At 42.9% G+C, this 20,158-nt stretch overlaps 1 protein-coding gene across 7 annotated transcripts in view; it reads left to right on the forward strand.

Moving 5' to 3' along the window:
• The window catches only part of UNC13D (unc-13 homolog D), a 144,580-nt gene that overhangs the window by 85,532 nt on the left and 38,890 nt on the right, over positions 1 to 20,158 (forward strand). For all 7 annotated transcript variants that reach the window (XM_056549659.1, XM_056549658.1, XM_056549657.1 and 4 more), the window contains 6 exons: positions 7,780 to 7,836; positions 10,127 to 10,224; positions 13,319 to 13,370; positions 13,768 to 13,898; positions 14,649 to 14,769; positions 18,003 to 18,146. In XM_056549659.1, the coding sequence (XP_056405634.1) occupies positions 7,780 to 7,836; positions 10,127 to 10,224; positions 13,319 to 13,370; positions 13,768 to 13,898; positions 14,649 to 14,769; positions 18,003 to 18,146 (603 nt within the window). The remainder of the gene's footprint in view (positions 1 to 7,779; positions 7,837 to 10,126; positions 10,225 to 13,318; positions 13,371 to 13,767; positions 13,899 to 14,648; positions 14,770 to 18,002; positions 18,147 to 20,158) is intronic.

Consider the following 20,158-nt stretch of genomic DNA (forward strand, 5'->3'; position numbering starts at 1 on the left):
TTCAATTTATCATGGTTAAATACCCCAAAAGACTGAGCATATATGGACGTTATGCACAATGCTACATGGACTCTTCCCCAGATTCATCAGCCCTGTGAAGGACATTGGTTCAAATGCCCCAGGAACTGTTTTTGTTGTCATCTCAAGGCCTCCAGTGGCCACTTTATATCATCTACCCTCCAGGACTGGGCTCTGAGGACAGCTGTTGTTAAGAGGGGGAGTTTGTGGTGGCCCAGTATAGGAGTTGCACCCCTGTACCCTTGCTGACCTGTCTGGTGGACTCTACTCTCCCTTTAATCTGTGTATCATAAATGGTTAACACTTGCTTCATTTTATGTATGAGAATGCCTTTATAATGTTACATACCTTTAAATGTTGTTACCAAGTCATGTAACCAGGGAAGGTGTCAGTGACCAGGTGACTTTTGAGGTGACCTATATGACTCCCCAAAAGACCTCCTATATAAACTAAGGGAGGATCTAGTTCACTCTCTTGAGTTCCAGTCTTTGTTGAATACAGGACAGTCAAGACCAGAGAGTGTCTGGTGTCCTGAAGAGATCAAAGGCCTAATCACGCAGCTACACTTCCAGTAACCAAGTGCCCCACAGGTGAACGTCAAAGTCAAAGTCTGTCTAAATTCAGCGTGGGTCTGCATAATCCAGCCAAGTCTACTACAAGTCCCAGCAAGCCCGCAACTCTCCTAAGTCACTGGTCATCTCCTTGGGCCTAACTGAGCTGTAAAGACTATTCCATCTGTCTGCCTCAGTAAGGCTGACATAGTTCCGTAATTTGGCATTGGAGTCATTATTTGCCCCGCACCTAGCCCAGGATTTAGCGCCCATACATCGGGTGGTGCAGAGGTTAACCACACGCTGGCATCATGAATACAAGGGGTTAATGCCATCTGCCCCTAGGGTTATAACATCTGCTCTCACCACACCCTCACCACAGTAGCATGAAGTATATATTAATTCAGTGATGCTCCAGTGAAGTCCAATTGTAAGGACTGTTTTTTGGGGGGGTTTTATACACCACTCACCACTGGGGTCCTTTAGATATGCGGCAAAGGACTACAAGTCAAGTAGTGCCCTTATACATGCTGGAAATGTTCTGCATGGCTCTACTTTACAGTAGGACGAGCAGGCATATAGCCATATAGCTGGAGTTCACCCCAATGTCTAGCTGGAGTTTCTGGCATGTCCCAGGCTTGTTGCAGCAAACTCTAGTATTGTTTGCAGCTTTTTCGTGTGTCTGGAGCGTGCACTTTTCTTTTGCAGATATAGTGATGTATACTGTTGATATATAGAGATGGGCAAATTAAATCGGACTAATTCAAATTTGTTCCGAATTCCATGGAAAATCCGATTTGGAACGAATCCGAATTTTGGCGCAATTCGTTGTGAGGACATGGGGCAAGGAATTCTGGGAATGTGGGTATGAGGGATCACCCTGAATCACATGGTGGCATGCAGCCTATCAGCAGCCAGCCCTGTGATGTCACAGCCCAATATATTAGAGAGAGAGAGAGAGAGAGAGAGAGAGAGAGAGAGAGAGAGAGAGAGAGAGAGAGAGAGAGAGAGAGCTTTTTTGTGCTGAAAAATATACAGTGAAAAATATACACACTCAGCAGATCTACATTTTTTTTGGGTTAAAGCTAATAGGGGGCACTAAGTGTAAAAGCACTAAAATACTTTTGCACTAGATTGTTATGCTTATTTCTGGTGCAACCGTACTGGGGCGTATTATCCTAAAATAAGTGACATATATACACACTCAGCAGTTCTACATTTTTTCTGGTTAAGGCTAATAGGGGGCAGTTAGTGTAAAAGCACTAAAAGACTTACCCACTAGATTGTTACGATAATTTCAGGTGCAACCGTACTGAGGCGTATTATCCTAAAATAAGTGAAATATATATGCACTCAGCAGTTCTACGTTTTTTTCTGGTAAAGGCAAATAGGGGGGCTGTTAGTGTAAAAGCACTAACAGACTTATGCATTAGATTGTTACACTTATTTCAGGCGTATCTGTACTGGGGTGTATTATCCTAAAATAATTAAAATATACGCACTCTGCATTTCTATGTGTTTTCTGGTTAAAGCTAATAGGGGCTGTTAGTGTAAAAGCCCTAAAAGACTTATGCACTAGATTGTTACACTTATTTCTAGTGCAGCCGTACTGGGGTGTATTGTCCTAAAATAAATGAAATATATACGCACTCAGCTGTTGTACGTGTTTTATGTTTCAAGCATATAGTGGCCTGTTAGTGTAAAAGCAGGGATATATACATACACCTTAAAGGGGTATTCCCAGAAAAAACTTTTTTTTATATATATATATATATAAACAGATTTGCAAATTTCTTCTGTTAAAAAATCTTAATCCTTTCAGTACTTATGAGCTTCTGAAGTTAAGGTTGTTCTTTTCTGTCTAAGTAATCTCTGATGACCCGTGTCTCGGGAAACGCCCAGTTTAGAAGCAAATTTCCATAGCAAACCTCTTCTAAACTGGGCGGTTCCCGAGACACGTGTCATCAGAGATTACTTAGACAGAAAAGAACAACCTAAACTTCAGAAGCTCATAAGTACTGAAAGGATTAAGATTTTTTAATAGAAGCAATTTTCAAATCTGTTTAACTTTCTGGAGCCAGTTGATATATAAAAAAAAGTTTTTTCCTGGATAACCCCTTTAAGTGTTCCGCAAGTTTCTGTTGCAGCCGTATAGGGGCGTATTTCTCTATAAAAAAGTAAAATATAGACGCACTCTGCTGTTGTATGTGTTTTCTGTTTCAAGCGTATAATGGCCTGTTAGTGTAAAAGCAGGGATATATTCACACACATTTAGTGCTCCGCAAGTTTCTTTTGCAGCCGTATAGCGGCATATTGCTCTATAAAAAGTTAAATATATACGCACACCACTGTTCTACCAGTATGTCAGGCAGAGAAGTGCCAGGCCATGCACAGAGGTGTGGCAGAGGCCTAAATTCATCAGGCGCAGGCAGAGGTTGCAGCAGAGTAGGGGCGCGTGGCAGCAGGTGTTGCAATGAGAGGCTTGAGCTCCTGGTATAATCTAGCGGTTGTGACTTGACCAGCAACCCATCTGCCGTCATTGATTAGTTTACTCTGTCATCCACTTCCTCCCAAGGGACTTCTGACACCCCCAGTCAACAGATGGTGGGTTCCTCAGACTCAGCCCTCAGTTGGCATGGCCCGGGAGCAGTCCCTGTCATCCCATTGCCTCTATCCTCTGTGGTTTACTCCTCCAGGGAAGTATTGTATGCTGTGGGCTCAGCTCCACTATACAGCGAGGATGATCAACTAGAGGACAGTCAACAGCTGTTGCCCAGACAAGAAGTGGAGGAGACATCTGCCGCTTCCTCCGCTAGGCGGGTAAGTAGTGATGTGGAGAGTGGTGTGGGAGGTGGTGTTGCGAGTGTTCAGGCGACTGAATCATACACTGTTGAGGAACTTGAGAAGGACATCAGTGACGTGCAGACACAACTTGATGATGATGAGGAAACTGATCGCACTTGGGAGCCGTGTGCAGAAGGGGCTTCATCATCCTCAGGAGAAGAGGGTTGCAGGTTGCCCGTGAGGCAGCAGCTGAGCCAGCAAGGTGGTAGCATGGTTGGGAGTCTGTATAGTGGCAGCAGTGGGAAGTCTGGAGACAAACATGCAAGGGGTAGAGCACCTGCTTCGGGAGGTAGTGGAGCAGGGGTTTCCTGGAATCAGCGGCAGTAGCAGTTAGTCAGTGCGGACTGTTGGGGGGAAAATCAGCTACTCAGCGGTGTGGCAGTTTTTTTTATCAAGCATCTGGAGGATGTTAACGTGGCCACATGCAAGATGTGTCGGCAGAAGGTGAAGCATGGCCAGGGTCGCAATGTTGGCACCACGGTCCTCCGTCAACATATGCAGCGTCACCATCAGGTAGCCTGGGAGAACCGTGTCTCCAATGCGGTGGTCCAGCCTGCTGCAGCAACTGCTACATCACACAGTGGCACGCCACTCCCTGTTTCAGCCAGCCAAGGCTCCACCACCTTAGCCTAATGGAGCTGTCTGTCATTCCCATGTTCTATTGGTCCAGATGCTCCTGCTCCTCCTACTTCTCGTCAGGAATCTTTGCATGCACTTCATCCACTGGTACACTACAAAGCACATCCTCCTTGAGCAGTCAGAACGGCATCCCCTAACATAGTCTGATATGCAATGTTTCCACCCGTTGGAATTCATCTTTTCCATATGTTGGACCGAATACGAACAGAGAAAGGCCATCAACGATTTCTTGATAATCCAAGCAGATAGGGTTACTCCCCTGTGTAACTTGGATGTCAACAAGTGGCAGCTCATACGTGACACCTGCCACATTATTTGTCAGTCGCTAGGATTACGGGATGAACAACATCATTCCACTGCTTCATTTCCTATAACAGGTGGTGAAAACAATGGCTGGTTAGGAAACTGGAATGTGGCGCCTACATCTCACGGCTACATGAGCCCTGGGGGGGCTGAACAGGAAGAGGGGGACATTGGAGCACAGGCAATGTGTAGCGTAGCGTATACTCATCTAAGTATAAGAGATGAGGAGCAGGAGCAGCCAGAGGAGCTACAGGGTGATGAGGAAGACGAGACAGAGGACCCAGGCACACCGTGGAAGTATGCAGTGGAGATGGAGGCAGGGAGTCCCTCCGAGTCACTTGCACAAATGGCACGATGCATGCTCACTTACTTGCCTAGTGACTGCCAAATTGTCACCATTCAGCAGCTGGATGACTTCTGGCTCTCCACCTTGTTGGACCCTCGTTACTGGCACAAAATGGGAACCTTTTTTACACCCACTGAGAGGGAGGACAAACTGACCTACTATGGAGACATCCTACGTAGTCAGTTGGCCAATGCCTATCTGCGCCATCGTCCCTCCTCTCACAGGTCACACTGGGGGGGCCCTTTGTCCTCACCTTCCACTGCCATGGCTGCTGGGGAGGGGTGGGGTGGCAGAAGCAGTACCAGCTCCATCAGCAGCAGCTGATGAGTACCTTTCTTCACCCGCATAGTGAAACAACTAATCAGCAGCAGCAGGAAGACCTTGAGCAGGACCTGAACCAGCAGGTGGTGGCATACTTGGACATGACCCCGCCAACTCACATTGAAGATCCTCTGGACTTCTGGGCAGCCAAACAACTGGAATTGTGTCGCAACGAGCAGAGTTTGCCCTGGAAAAGCTGCCCTACCCGGCCAGTACTGTGGCATCAGAGTGGGTGTTTAGTGCGGCAGAGGGCCATAGTAACCCCAAGGAGAACTCGCCTGTCCACCAAAAATGTTGAGAGACTGGCCTTTGTGAAGATGAATCAGGCTTGGATCAGCCAGGATTTCCACCCACTAATGCCTGATGCATCAGACTAGATTAACCATGGTGCCACACCAACACTTTACAAATAACAGAAAAATATATTTAAGGTGCTGCTCCACAGTTACAGAAATTCCTCCGCATCAGACCACAAGTAAGTATTGAGGATATGCATTAGCTAAAACTTAACTTTTCTTAGGATAAAATGTAAGGACCCAAAAGGAAAGGTGTGCAAAAAACACCATGTGCCACCTACACCAAGTATTGATTTGATGCAAACACCTCTAAAAGGTGGAAGGGAACAACATATGGTCCATTGTAACAGGTGGCGGTAGAAACTGACTCTGTAAGGCCCTTCCCTTGCACTATTACTTCCCTTCTTGGCAAGTGTTACTCGCCCTTAAAAGGGCAGCCCCACACAGGGTTTTTAGGTGGAAATAGGGAGAGGTTTCTGTGTGGGGATGCTCTTTTTAGGGCAAGTAACACTTGCCAAGAAGGGAATTAATAGGGCAAGAGTAGGGCAGTACAGGGTCAGTTTTTACCCCACCTGTTACAATGGACCATACGTTGTTCCCTTCCACCTTTTAGAGGCAAGTGTTCCTCGCCCTAAAAAGGGAGGCCATCACAGGAACCTCTCCCTATTTCCACCTAAAAACCCTGCTATTTTTAGGTGGAAACAGGGAGAGGTTCGTGTGTGGGGCTGCCCTTTTTAGGGCGATTAACACTTGCCAAGAAGGGAATTAATAGGGCGAGAGTAGGGCCTTACGGTGTCAGTTTTTACCCACCACCTGTTACACTGGACCATGCGTACTTGGTGCAAGTGGGCACATGGTGTTTTTTGCACACCTTTCTTTCTGTTTGATTTAAAAAAATGTATCATTCTGCCACCATATGGTCTCCTCATGCTGCAGCCACCTACAGGCTGTGTCATTCTGCCACCATATGATCTCCTCATGCTGCCGCCACCTCCAGTCTGTGTCATTCTGCCACCTTATGATCTGCTCATGCTGGTGCCACCTCCTCCAGCCTCTGTCATTGTGCCATTCTGCAGCCTACATAGGCTGCCGCCACCTCCAAGCTGTGTCATTTTGCTGCCATATGGTCTCCTCATTCTGCTGCCACCTCCAGGCTCTGTCATTGTGCTGCCCTATGGTCTTGTCATGCTGCTGCCACCTCCAGGCTCTGTCATTGTGCCGCCATATGATCTCATGCTGCTGATGGCACATTATACTCATTAATCTCTTTAAACTTTTAATTGACATCTCAAAAATCTCTTTAATCACTTCAATTGTGACGCCATATGGTCTCCTGACCCTGCTGTCACATCCAGACTCTCTGTGGCAGTGATTCTAATAGTTACGCCTGTAATCTGCATGTCATACTGAATAACAGTATTATTTCACTACCCCAGCACACTACCTATGTGTGTTACAACAAGACAAAGTGTTCTACACCCCTATAGAGGCTCTATGTAACCTGGAAATAGCCATTTTTAATATTGATTCTCTGCAAATTTATTCGTATCTAAACTATTTTTTTAGGAAAATTCGGCAGATCGGCTGAATCGAATTTTTGAAAAATTCCCCTATCTCGACTCATATATTAAAACTTATGTATTAAATTAAAAGGCTGGACGCGTTTCAGGGTGTGGCAGCCCTTTCTTCAGTAGCAGGTATATAGTATTTAGCTAAATACTATGGCCCAGATTTATCAAACTGTGTAAGAATAAAAGTGGAATGATGTTCCTCCTGCAGCCAATCACAGCTCAGCTTTCACTTTACCAGAGCTCGTTAGCTGAGCTGTGATTGGCTGCTGTGGAAAAATCACTAAATTTTTTCTCTCACACAGTTTGATAAATCTGGGCCTATATACCTGCTGCTGAAGAAAGGGCCACCATGCCGTGAAATTCACCCAGCTATATGCAAATAAATATATACTTTATGCTACACAAGGATTTTGCATAAAGGACTGCATCTATACTCTATGTAGCAATTAGATCTCTGGCTACAACTATTGTTACATCTTTTGCTGTTACTGGGATACAATAATTACAAAAACTATTACAGTAAAGTATCTTTTTGTCTATACCAAGGACAGTGAATATATTGAATAATAACTATTTAATCTAGGTATACTGGTATGTAAATTTATTTGCACTATACCGGGGAGTGAATAGATGGCAAGGACCCTGAGGTCTTTCGTTCACGAAGATTTTTATAATATTTTTTAACATAGTTTAATTCAATACAAATATAAACATGTATTCCTTATTACTTAGAGGACTCTTGTTGTTTTTTTTTTTTTAATACTACATTTTACCTGTAGAGGTCGCAGTAGAGGAAATAAGCAGTGCTGGCCTCGTTATCATTGATAATGGTAGGAAAACTCTATTAATATAGTGATAAACTCTTTTATTTGTTCTCTTGCTCAATACAGACTGGAACCCACGAGTGGTTTGATCTGAAGAGACAGCATCTACAACCAATGATACAGGTACCAAAGTTGTACATTAAAGGGGTTGTACATTGTCATATTGATATCCTATCCTTAGGATAGGTTATTGATATCATATTAGTAGAGATTCAATTCCTAGGACATACAGCGATAAGCTGTCTAGAGATGCCATAGAGCTCTGATCACACTTGTAAATTAAAGGTGTTATTTGGAAGCAGTAAAGCCATTGTTTACCCCATGTGGACATGGTTTCACCTGAATCGAATACTGTGATAGGGAATAAGTGTCTGATCATGGTGGGTACAACCTCGTGATTTTGAGACCGAGTCTCCTGAATGGAGAAAAAGAAGACAAAAGGATGCGCTCCCTTGTGTGATACCCAAATATAATGTGGTAACGCTCAATGTGAATTAGCGCTTTCCAGATGCGGTTGTACTCCATCCAAGTACAACCATGGGAGAGAGTATGTTTAGAAATGAGTTCTCAGCAGCCGCTTCGCTTCACATAACCACAGATGCAAAATAAATCAATCATGCCTGATGAAGCGGATCTTCCGCGAAACGCGCTGCATTGTGGGAATAAAGAAAAGCTGCATTTTATCTGATCTCCAGCGCCTTCTTGATCTCTGCCTGTTTGGAGGGAATTTATATTGCATCTGTGGTCCTGAATGGAGTGGCAGTGACGCCAAGATTCATTGTCTTTGGGAGTGCTATACTCAGCTATCTTAGGTGTTTCCATAGACAATGTATTAAGCAAGAGTGGAGTCTATGCACTACCGCTCAGGGCTGGTGCAAGGATTTTTTGCCACCCTGGGTGAAAGCTAATATTGCCACTCCCTTGACTCGTCCATTGTGACACTCCCCACCTAACTACTTTGGTGACACACTTTAAACAAACCTCCTCCTCACATAATCACCTTTCTACTGGGGTGACACACTGTAGCAACCCCCCTCCCCATGTCATATCTTTACTCTTAGGGTGACACACTGAACAAAACCTCCTCCTCATGTAATTTTCTTACTACTGGGGTGACACACTGTAACAAACCTCCTCCTCATGTAATCTCCTTACTACTGGGGTGACACACTGTAACAAATTCCCTCCTCCATGCCTATGATAGTGTGAGCGCTCTGTGCTGGAGTGCTCCATGCCTGTGACAGTTCACGCTGAGAGTGGGAGGGGGTGGTCAAGCTGGAGCGCTCCGTGACTCTGACACTCCGTTCCACACTAAGTGCGGGGCATTAAGTGCGCCCCCATCGAAAGTGCACCCCCCATTGAAAGTGCGCTATAGGCGGCCACCTCTTTAGCCTATAGGGAGAACCGGTGTGAGGTAAAGAACTGCGTCCTATGCAGTTTTGCATCGGCCCCTCCCCTCGCTGTATGTTCAGAAATCTCTGGACAGCTGTGCAGGAAGAAGCTTTGCACCTCCATCAGCTTCGTACACAGCTCCCTCCTTGCTCATCCCTTAGGAGGAGAGGAGGGACGTAGATTCTCATAGCCCCGCTCCTAGATGTAGGTTTTGACAGCTGTGAAAATCTACATCCGAATCTATATCCGAGGGGGCTGTATGAGCAGGTCTGTGAGTATCCCTCTCCTTCTGAGGGTGGTGTGTGAAAATTTACATCCAGGAGCAGGGACGTGGGATTCCCTCTCCTCCTGAGGGAAGTGCGCAGCCCCCTGGATGTAGATATTCACAATGGCTTCGTTGTCCCAACCCTGTGAAGACATCCCAGGATCACAAGTCCCACAACCACACGTAGATTTTCACAGCTCCTGGACGTAGATTTTCACAGCTGTCAAAATCTACGTCCAGGAGCGGGGCTGTGCGAGTGGGGCTGTGAAATTCTACGTGACAAGGGAGCTGTGTTTGGGGCTGAGTGAGGTGCAGAACAGCGTCCTGGCCAGCTCTGCCTTCCCCTCCCCTTACTTTATGTTTGGACAGCTGAGGGAAGGAGCCAATGCAGAAATGCATGGGACGCAGTTCTGCAACTCACACTGACCCTGCGACCGCTCCATTCAGAGGCAGAGGCAGGAACAGGGAGGCCTGTTTTCATGATCATGTTGGGGTCTCAGTAGTCGAACCCCTCATAGTCAGACACTTATGCCCTATGCTATGAATAGGGGACATATGTCTGTAGTGGTAAACCCCTTAAAGCAGAAAGAGCTTACAAATAACAACATTTAGGGAAGTAAGAAATATGATACTTATCATACATATAATTTTAGTAATTACCTATATACATTCTCAGAGGCTCTTACTCCTCTCTTACATTTTTCCAGCCTCTTTTTTTGTTTTTTTAAAGTCTTAATGTACTTATTACTCCATTAGGGCTATGAGGAAAATTTGAAGTCTTTGATAAGCCTGGTGGTCGATGTAACTGTTGACCTGAAGAGTTGTCAGAAGATGTTGAACAAGCATTTTATCAAGTAAGGGAAGGAAAGTAAGGGAGTGGATTCCTGATCATGCTCTGAAATTAAGGTTGAATATATACATATACACTGCTCAAACAATAAAGCAACACAATGTAACTCCAAGTCAATCACACTTTTGTGAAACAACACTGATTGACAATCAATTTCACATGCTGTTGTGCAAATGGAACAGACACCAGATGGAAATTATAGGCAATTAGTAAGACACCCCCAATATAGGAGTGGTTCTGCAGGTGGTGACCACGGACCACTTCTCAGTTCCTAGGCTTCCTGGCTGATGTTTTGCTCACTTTTGAATGCTGGTGGTGTTTTCACTCTAGTGGTAGCATGAGACAGAGTTTACAACCTACACAAGTGGCTCAGGTAGTGCAGCTCATCCAGGATGGCACATCAATGCAAGCTGTGGCAAGAAGGTTTGCTGAGTCTTTTAGCGTAGTGTGTAGAGCATGGAGGCGCTACTAGGAGACAGGCCAGTACATCAGGAGATGTGAAGAAGGCCCTAGGAGGGCAACAACCTAGCAGCAGGACCGCTACCTCCGCCTTTGTGCAAGGAGAAGCAGTAGGAGCACTGCCAGAGCCCTGCAATATGACCTCCAGCAGGCAGCAAATGTGCATGTGTCCACTCAAACAGTCAGAAACAGACTCCAAGAGGGTAGTATGAGGGCCCAACATCCACAGGTGGGGGTTGTGCTTACAGCCCAACACTGTGCAGGATGTTTGGCATTTACCAGAGAACACCAAGATTGTGCTCTTCACAGATAAAAGCAGGTTCACACTGAGTCCATGTGACAGATTTAACAGAGTCTGGATATGCCGTGGAGAACGTGCTGCTGCCTGTAACATCCTCCAACATTGCCGGTTTGGTGGTGGGTCAGTAATGGTGTGTGGTCACATTTCTTTGGAGGGCTGCACAGCCCTCCATGAGCTTGCCAGAGGTAGCCTGACTGCCATTAGGTACCGAGATGAGATCCACAGACCGCTTGTGAGACCATATGCTGGTGCGGTTGGCCCTAGGTTTTTCTTAATGCAAGACAATGCTAGACCTCATGTGGCTGGAGTGTCTCAGCAGTTCATGCAAGAGGAAGGCATTGATGCTATGGACTGGCCAGCCCCTTCTCCAGATCTGAATCCGATTGAGCATATCTGAGAAATCATGTCTCGTTCCATCCACCAACACCACGTTGCACAACAGACTGTCCAGGAGTTGGCAGATGCATGCTCAGGCGTGGTAGGGAGGTCATACGGGCACGTGGAGGCCACACACACTACTAAGCCTCGTTTTGACTTGTTTTAAACTCTTAAGGAAGCAGGGCGTACCTGTACGCCCTGCGCCCAGTCCCGCATCATACCGCGTCGGTCCCAGCGGCTTATGATAACCGGGACCCTGGGCTAATAGCGCGCAGCACCGATCGTTGTGCCGACCCTGGGCTAATAGCGTGCGGCACCGATCGTTGTGCCGCACGCTATTAACCCTTCAGACGCGGGGATCAAAGTTGATCGCCGTGTCTAATACGAAAGTAAAAGCTTCCCGGCAGCTCAGTTGGACTGATCGGGACTATCGCGATAAAATCGCGATGTCCCGATCAGCTAGGACGTGAGCGGAGGTCCCCTTACCTTGCTCCGTCACGTCTGATCAGCGTTTGATTGCTCCAAGCCTGAGCTACAGGCTTGAGCCCCCTATGGGAGCTATAACACTGCAAAAAAAAAGTGGGAAAAAAAGTTAATAAAGGTCATTAACCCCTTCCCTAATAAAAGTTTGAATCACCCCCCTTTTCCCATAAAAAAAAACTGTGTAAATAAAAATAAACATATGTGGTATTGCCGCGTGTGGAAATGTCTGAACTATAAAAATATATCGTTAATTAAACCGCACGGTCAATGGCGTACGCGCAAAAAATTTCTAAAGTCCAAAATAGCATATTTTTGGTAACTTTTTATATCATAAAAAAATGAATAAAAAGCTATCAAAATGTCCGAACAATACACGGTGCAAAAAATGAGCCCTCATACTGGCCTGTACGCGGAAAAATAAAAAAGTTATAGGGGTCAGAAGATGAGAATTTTTTACGTATAAATTTTCCTGCATGTAGTTATGATTTTTTTCAGAAGTACGACAAAATTAAACCTATATAAGTAGGGTATCATTTTAACCGCATGGACCTACAGAATAAAGATAAGGTGTAATTTTACCAAAAAATGCACTGCGTAGAAACGTAAGCCCCCAAAATTTACTAAATTACATTTTTTCTTCAATTTTGTCACCCAGACTTCCATGGGTTGATAACTTAGATTTCCATTGATAATTTTTGTGTGATTTTATTGTCAGCACATTCAACTATGTAAAGACGAAAGTATTTCATATGATTAGTTCATTCATTTAGATCTAGGATGTGTTATCTTAGTGTTCCCTTTATTCTTTTAAGTAGTGTACATACCTTTTAAAAATATATTAACTAATAATATTATTTAAAGTATTTTAAAAATCTAATATTTCAGCCAATGCTTAATGAAAGTAAGTACATTGCATTACATATCTTGTTCTGGGAGGTGTGATACACTGTGTTCTCCATATTGCACTCTGGTGTATAAAGAGCCAACTGCCCCCTGCAATTTAGGAGCTCTGGGAAGCTGTTAGGGATTTTACTATTAGCAAGCATGTCGACTGTTTCCAATAACAACCACCACAATTGTGAGTTCCGGTCTAGACACATAATACAGAATAAAACTTAAGACCAGTTCTAGACAAGTAATGTAATGGATTTATGCATGTATAGTACATACAAGTCCTCCATTGTTTCAGCAATATTTATAGTATCACATAATGCTGGTCAATGGATACCTGCCTGGGCTAACAAAAATAATGGAATATACTTATTTTTCTGATGTTATGACATTTTTTAGAGATACTTTTTTTTGTGTCAACATTTGGAAGAGAATCCAAATGTTAAATTTTGTTATTATAATATTCTATACAAGTATGCCATCAAATTGTAGAAAAAACACAGTCTGAAACTTTTATTATCATCAATAGAGTCTATACATCTCCTTCTTACTTTATTTATTTATGTTACTTCTGTCTCTGTTTCAGCACTATTAAGGTGGATGTTTTCAGCCTGACTTTCCAGGAACTTGAGGAGCTGGTAGGTACCTTAGGCTGGGTTCACATCTGTCCAATGATCTGGCACCATGCCTGATGCGAATGGATGGGAACGCTGGATACCACAAGCCGGATTTTTTTGCATCCATCATCACATCCGTTGCCCCATAGGCTGGAATGGGGTTGTTTGGCATTGAACACAATATATTAGACACATTATTTGCTATCTAATAAAAAAACACAATTTGCGGACATATATAAACAAGGCCTTAGAATATTGATTTATTCCCTGCTTTCTAATGTATCTTCTTCCTTTATATTTCATTCCCTAGTCTAACTAGAATACATATAGTTATATATATATATATATATATATATATATATATATATATATATGCATATATATATATATTATAATATTTATATAATTTCTCTGTCAGGTCTCTGAGTATTTGGACTGTCAACTTCCACCCTCTAACCACAGTTCTCGGCGTCAGCTCTCTGAACTCTTGTACCAACTGTATCTCACTCTACGTGACCTTCATAACCTCCAAAATTTCCTTCCAACAAGGTAACCAAGCAGTGTTATTCATTGCTATCATGCTAATTGCAATAATATCTGCATGTATCAATACAGTAATGTTATTAGCCATAGGATTTTGGGCCCTTTTTTCAGAATATGCATTAAAGGGATACTCCGGTGGAAAACAATTTCTTTTAAATCAACTGGTGCCAGAAAGTTAAACAGATTTGTAAATTACTTCTATAAAAAAAATCTTAATCCTTCCAGTACTTATCAGCTGCTGTTTACTGCAGAGAAAGTTTCTTTATTTTTTAATTTCTTTTCTGTCTTTCCACAGTGCTCTCTGCTGACACCTCTGTCCATGTCATGAACTGTCCAGAGCAGGATAGGTTTGCTACGGGGATTTGCTCCTGCACTGGACAGTTCCTGACATGGACAGAGGTGTCAGCAGAGAGCACTGTGGAAAGACAGAAAAGAAATTCAAAAAGAAAGGAACTTTCTCTGCAGTAAACAGCAGCTGATAAGTACTGGAAGGATCAATATTTTTTTTAATAGAAGTAATTTACAAATCTGTTTAACTTTCTGGCACCAGTTGATTTAAAATAAATTGTTTTCCACTAGAGTACCCCTTTACGTCTTCTCCCAGCTATTATAGATAGATAGAGGATAGAGGAACCCTTTCGCCCTTTCGGGTTCAAAGCCTGGGTACAACTGTATTCTCTAATGTTGTTGATTTGTAAATCTTTCAATCACTGGGACTTTCCACATCTTATATTGAATATATTCTTCTTCTTATAGGGACAGCTCTCTCCCACTGTCTAATTTCCATTGCAAGTTTGCTGACTGTTTACCTAGTTGGCTTCAGAAGGCATATTCAACTGCTCTTGAGCGAGTCCAAAGAGCTGTGCGAATAGATCTGGTGAGTTGTTTTAGAAAAGGATAGAACTAGTTAGAAAACACTAATATCAAATATTTATATTCTATTTGCATAAAATAAATCATTTAAGTAATTTAATTTTAACCCCTTAAGGAACAAGCATTTTTCTGTTTTTACACTTTCGTTTTTTCCTCCTTACCTTTTAAAAATCATAACCCTTTCAATTTTGCACCTAAAAATCCATATGAGGGCTTATTTTTTGCGCCACCAATTCTACTTTGGAATGACATCAGTCATTTTACACAAACATTTATGGCGAAACGGAAAAACTACTTCTGGAAAAAATCATAACTACATGCAGGAAAATTTATACATTTAAAATTGTCCTTTTCTGACCCCTATAACTTCTTTATTTTTCCACGTACAGGGTGGTTTGAGGGCTAATTTTTTGCGCCGTGATCTGAAGTTTTAATCGGTACCATTTTTATTTTGATTGGACTTCTTGATCGCTTTTTATTCCTTTTTTTATGGTATGAAAAGTGACCAAAAATACGCTATTTTGGACTTTGGAATTTTTTTGCGTGTACGCCATTGACCGTGCGGTTTAATTAATGATATATTTTTATAGTTCAGACATTTACGCACGCAGCGATACCACATATGTTTATTTTTATTATGGTTACATATTTTTTATATGGAATTTGGGAATTTGGGGGTGATTTAAACTTTTAATAAGGAAGGGGTTAATGTGTGTGTTTTTAAACTTTTTTTAAACTCTTTTTTTTTTACACTTTTAGTCCCCTTAGGGGACTTTTAGGAGGAATATTAGATTCCTCATACAGATCATTGTGGTTTCATAAAACCACAATGATCTGTGTGCTCTGGGCTCGATTGATAAAGCCTGGTCCTGCCAGGCTTTATCATTCAGAGAGCCGGAGCCGCCGCAGCAGGAGAGGTAAGCCCTCAGGCTACCTCAGTAGGGGATCGCTCCCCCGCGATCGTGCTGCGGGGGGGGGGGGGGCGATACACCCCACTGGACCACCAAGGACTTAATACAGGCACCTTTAGACGCCACTGTCAACTTTGACAGCGGCGATCTAAAGGGTTAATAGCCGGCCGCGGCGATCGCCGCATGTCGGCTATTAACGCCGGCCCCCAGCTACAGGAATCAGCTGGGGGCTGGCCGGTATGACGCGGGCTCGAGTCGGGAGCCCGTGTCATACCTCGGTAACAGCCATTGGACGATTATAGACGTCCATGGTCTTTATCGGGTTAAATATCAAAGGGGACATTATTACGTTCTATGTTTTTGGGAAAAGTTGATAATATCCTATATTGCAACAAGCAAAACTCCTATAGAGGCTACAGCCTGGCGTTCCTAGGGTTTTGGATGACCAGTTCATATAGACATGCATTGATTTCAGAGATACCATTAGACATACCATTGTATACATGATAGACATGCCACTATCTGAGCTTAAAGGGGCACTCCACTGCTCAGCATTTGGAACAAACTGAGCTTGTGACATCATAGCCCCACCCCCTCATGATATCATGCCCTGCCCCTCAATGCAAGTCTATGGGAAGAGACGTGACGGCTGTCTGGCCCCCTCCCATAGACTTGCATTGAGGGGGGGCGGGGCGAGACATAATGAGGGGGCAGGGCTATGATGTCACAAGCTCAGTTTGTTTCAGTTTGTTCCAAACGCTGAGCAGCAGAGTACCCCTTTAAATTTGCACTATTATTGTGACTTACTATGCATACATGATCACTGCTCTATTTAGGGTCTATTCACACCTACAGCATTCTGTGCAGATTTGATGTGCAGGATTTCAAGCTGTGTTCAGTCATTCAGTTTACATTGACATCTGCAGCAGAAAATCCTGCGCATCAAATCTGCACAGAATACTATACGTGTAAATAGACCCTTAAACTGGAAAACTCGGAACTCCCATTCTTGAGAATGGATATATACCAGCTACTCCAATTAGAAACTTTTGATATTTCCTGTGGTAATATGTTCTCAGTCTGGGACAACCCTAATAAAAAAAGGAACCTGCTATCACTTTCATGCTGCCTTTCACGATCACACCCTATCGGTCCAGCCAAGACATTAGAGAGAGTGTGATGGTGCAAGGGTTAAGGCCACCAGACCTCTGGGTATCCACTACTATTCCCAGCAAGTCACCAAATTAACCCTTAGATAAACGTGTCTCACCAGAGCTTCCTTCAGAAAGTTGAGCTCATATATTTAGAGATCAAAGACCAGAGCTGATTAATTAAACATTTAATCTGATAAAAGGTCTCACAGTGCTATATGTATATATATATATATATATATATATATATATATATATATATATATATAAATACAGAAACAAATGACATACAGGTACAAAAATATATAAAAGAGTTTGGCAAGACAAGTTCAGAAAGCAAAAATGAAGTCCAGCTCTTGTCAGCTTTTGGCACAGCCTTGAACAACAGTTGAGTCCAGCATTTTAAATCTTATCTGCTTCTTTGGAGGGCAACTCCATTCCCCCCCTCCCCTCTGATCCCACCAGGTGGGGCATCTCTCTTCCTGACCCCTTATCTGTTTGATTATATGATGGGACCAGAGTGCATGACTTCAAAGGAGATGCCAAACAGCCAGACCCCCAATAAAATGCAATACACAAAAACAAAGGATACGCCGTCTGAATGACCCCTCACCCATGTCTTGGATAATACATTACACACAGATACAATTATAATACACATTTAGGATTCAATAATCAGGCCTTGGGCCTGACACTGCCAAAAACACAAGTCATCGAAGTGGTCCTTGGCGGCTTCTCACGGCCCCCACTGGCCTTTCTTGGCAGATCTCTCCCTATACCAAAAGAGAGAAAGATCTATCAATCAAGACTGGTGGGTTGGGAAAATGCTCCCAGTGGCTAGTGGTTTGAGCAGCATGAAAGTGAAAACAGGTTCATTTTAAACAGACCACACTCATTTGGTGTAAGTCGGCCAAATCTGCCAATAGCTTTGGGATCAACTCATAATCTAATGTGTGTGGGGCCTCCTGACAGTAGATGTCAGAATAATATTTTCATCATAATAAGACAAAGGAATTTTTCGTACCCAATGTTTTTTTTTCCTACTGGAGATAATTCCATGCTGTCATTCAAAAACTGATTAGCACTAACATAATAGACAAATAAACTTTCTATGTTTCACACTCTATAGACATTAGGATGCCAGACAAGTATAATAACTGTGTTTCTTCCTTCAGCTGGTTCCGTTGTCAGAGTTGCAGAAACATAGTGCTTCCACAGTGGATCTGTCCACATGCTTCACTCAGATTGGACGCACATGGCAGCAGCTGGCCTGGCCTGACCCTGAAGAGGCATTTATGATTATGGTGAAGTTTACTGAGGTGAGTAAGAATGTAATGAAAGAATGAGAGATATTGTGAGGAGAAAAAGAAAATCTGATAATCACATATCCAATAATCATTTCATATTGTTAGCGTTATAAAGTTTCCATATGTTATTTTTACAGTGGATTAATCCCCATGATTGTTGTTCTCCAAGAATGTCTGGTGATCCTTCTGACTTCAACAATGTTCGTATAGCGCAACAGGAGATGGTTACATCGTTTATAAGGGTAGGTCACACGTGCCATATTTTGCTGCATATGGGGTAGCAACATCAGCTGCACAAAATACACAGCAAAATACGGCATCTGAGACCCTACTTGTAGGCTATAAAAAAAGAGAATAGTCAATCAAGTTCAACCTTAAATTGTATTGTGTTGGAGGCGAATGCCAATTGCCCCTTAACAAGAGAAAAATTCCTTCCCGAATCCAATATGGAAATCATAATAAATCCCTGGATCAACGGTCTGTCGACATAAATCTAGTATCCATAACTTGTAATAGTATATTTTTCCAGAAAAACATCCAGGCCCCCTTGAGAGAGTTTCATACTCTTACTGCTCTTACAGTAAAGAATCCCTGTCTGTGATGACCTTCTTTCCTCAAGACGCAGAGGATGCTCCGTTTTCATTGGTAGTCATAAAAGGAACTCTAGAAAGATCTCTGTACTGTCCATTTATATTTTTGTATATTGTGGTCTTTTTCAAATTAAATTACCCCCAAGCGCGATAACATGTCTTGGTCCTGTAATCCTCCTCTGCACTCTCTATAGTTCTTTTATGTCTTTCTTATATACATGTGTCCCAAAATTGGACACAATACTCTATATGTGGTCTCAATAATGGTTTATACAGAGGCAAAACTATCCCTTTCTCTGGACCTCCTCGTAGAAGCTGATTGGATTTGCCACATAAACCCATGTTGGCGCTGTGTTAGAAGGGTATTTTCATTAAAGGGGTACAATAGTTCTCCTTTAAAGGGGAACTCCGGTGAAAACCTTTTTTTTTTTAAATCAACTGGTGCCAGAAAGTTAAACAGATTTGTAAATTACTTTAAGATTTGTAAATCTTAATCCTTCCTGTATACTACAGCGGAAATTATTTTCTTTTTGAAACACAGAGCTGTCTGTTGACATCACGAGCACAGTGCTCTCTTCTGACATCTCTGTCCAGTTGTGTTAAAGGGGTATTCCAGGCAAAAACTTTTTTCTATATATCAACTGGCTCTGGAAAGTTAAACAGATTTGTAAATTACTTCTATTAAAAAATCTTAATCCTTCCAATAGTTATTAGCGTCTGAAGTTTTCTGTCTAACTGCTCAATGATGATGTCATGTCCCGGGAGCTGTGCATGATGGGAGAATATCCCTTGCATGATGGGAAAATATCCCCATAGGAGCTGGACAGCTCCTGGGACGTGAGTCATCAGAAAGCAGTTAGACAGAAAACAGCAACTCAACTTCAGAAGCTAATAACTATTGGAAGGATTAAGATATTTTAATAGAAGTAATTTACAAATCTGTTTAACTTTCCGGAGCCAGTTGATATATAAAAAAAGTTTTTGCCTGGAATACCCCTTTAATGAGTTGTGGGTAGGGGGCAGAGGTATATTACGCCCCTGCACCTACTGGTGGGGCATACGTGATGTTTTGTGAAATGCAAGACCTGTCACATCTACAGGCATGATGGTTATGCAAAGACCTTGGACATTTATAGGCATGACGGTTATGCAAAGATCTGTCATGTCTACAGGCATGATGGTGATGAAGGGATCTGTTGCAGGGAGTTTCATATTATACCTGACAGGTATCTATTGGTTTCCCTCTTGCCATGATGTCATAGGCAAGTATGTTAAAGAGGCATCTATCAGCTAGTATGTCAGCTTGATCTTGTTTCAGTGCTGGCTCATTTATTAGAGTGGGCATGACTACCACAGCTCTTTGGTACCAGGCATCGATTATTAAGCCAACTAGTTCGCATATTCTTTACTTTCTGTCTCAAGTTAGAGTCTAAA

Source organism: Hyla sarda, chromosome 13, assembly GCF_029499605.1.
Source record: "Hyla sarda isolate aHylSar1 chromosome 13, aHylSar1.hap1, whole genome shotgun sequence".
NCBI classification, from domain to species: domain Eukaryota; kingdom Metazoa; phylum Chordata; class Amphibia; order Anura; family Hylidae; genus Hyla; species Hyla sarda.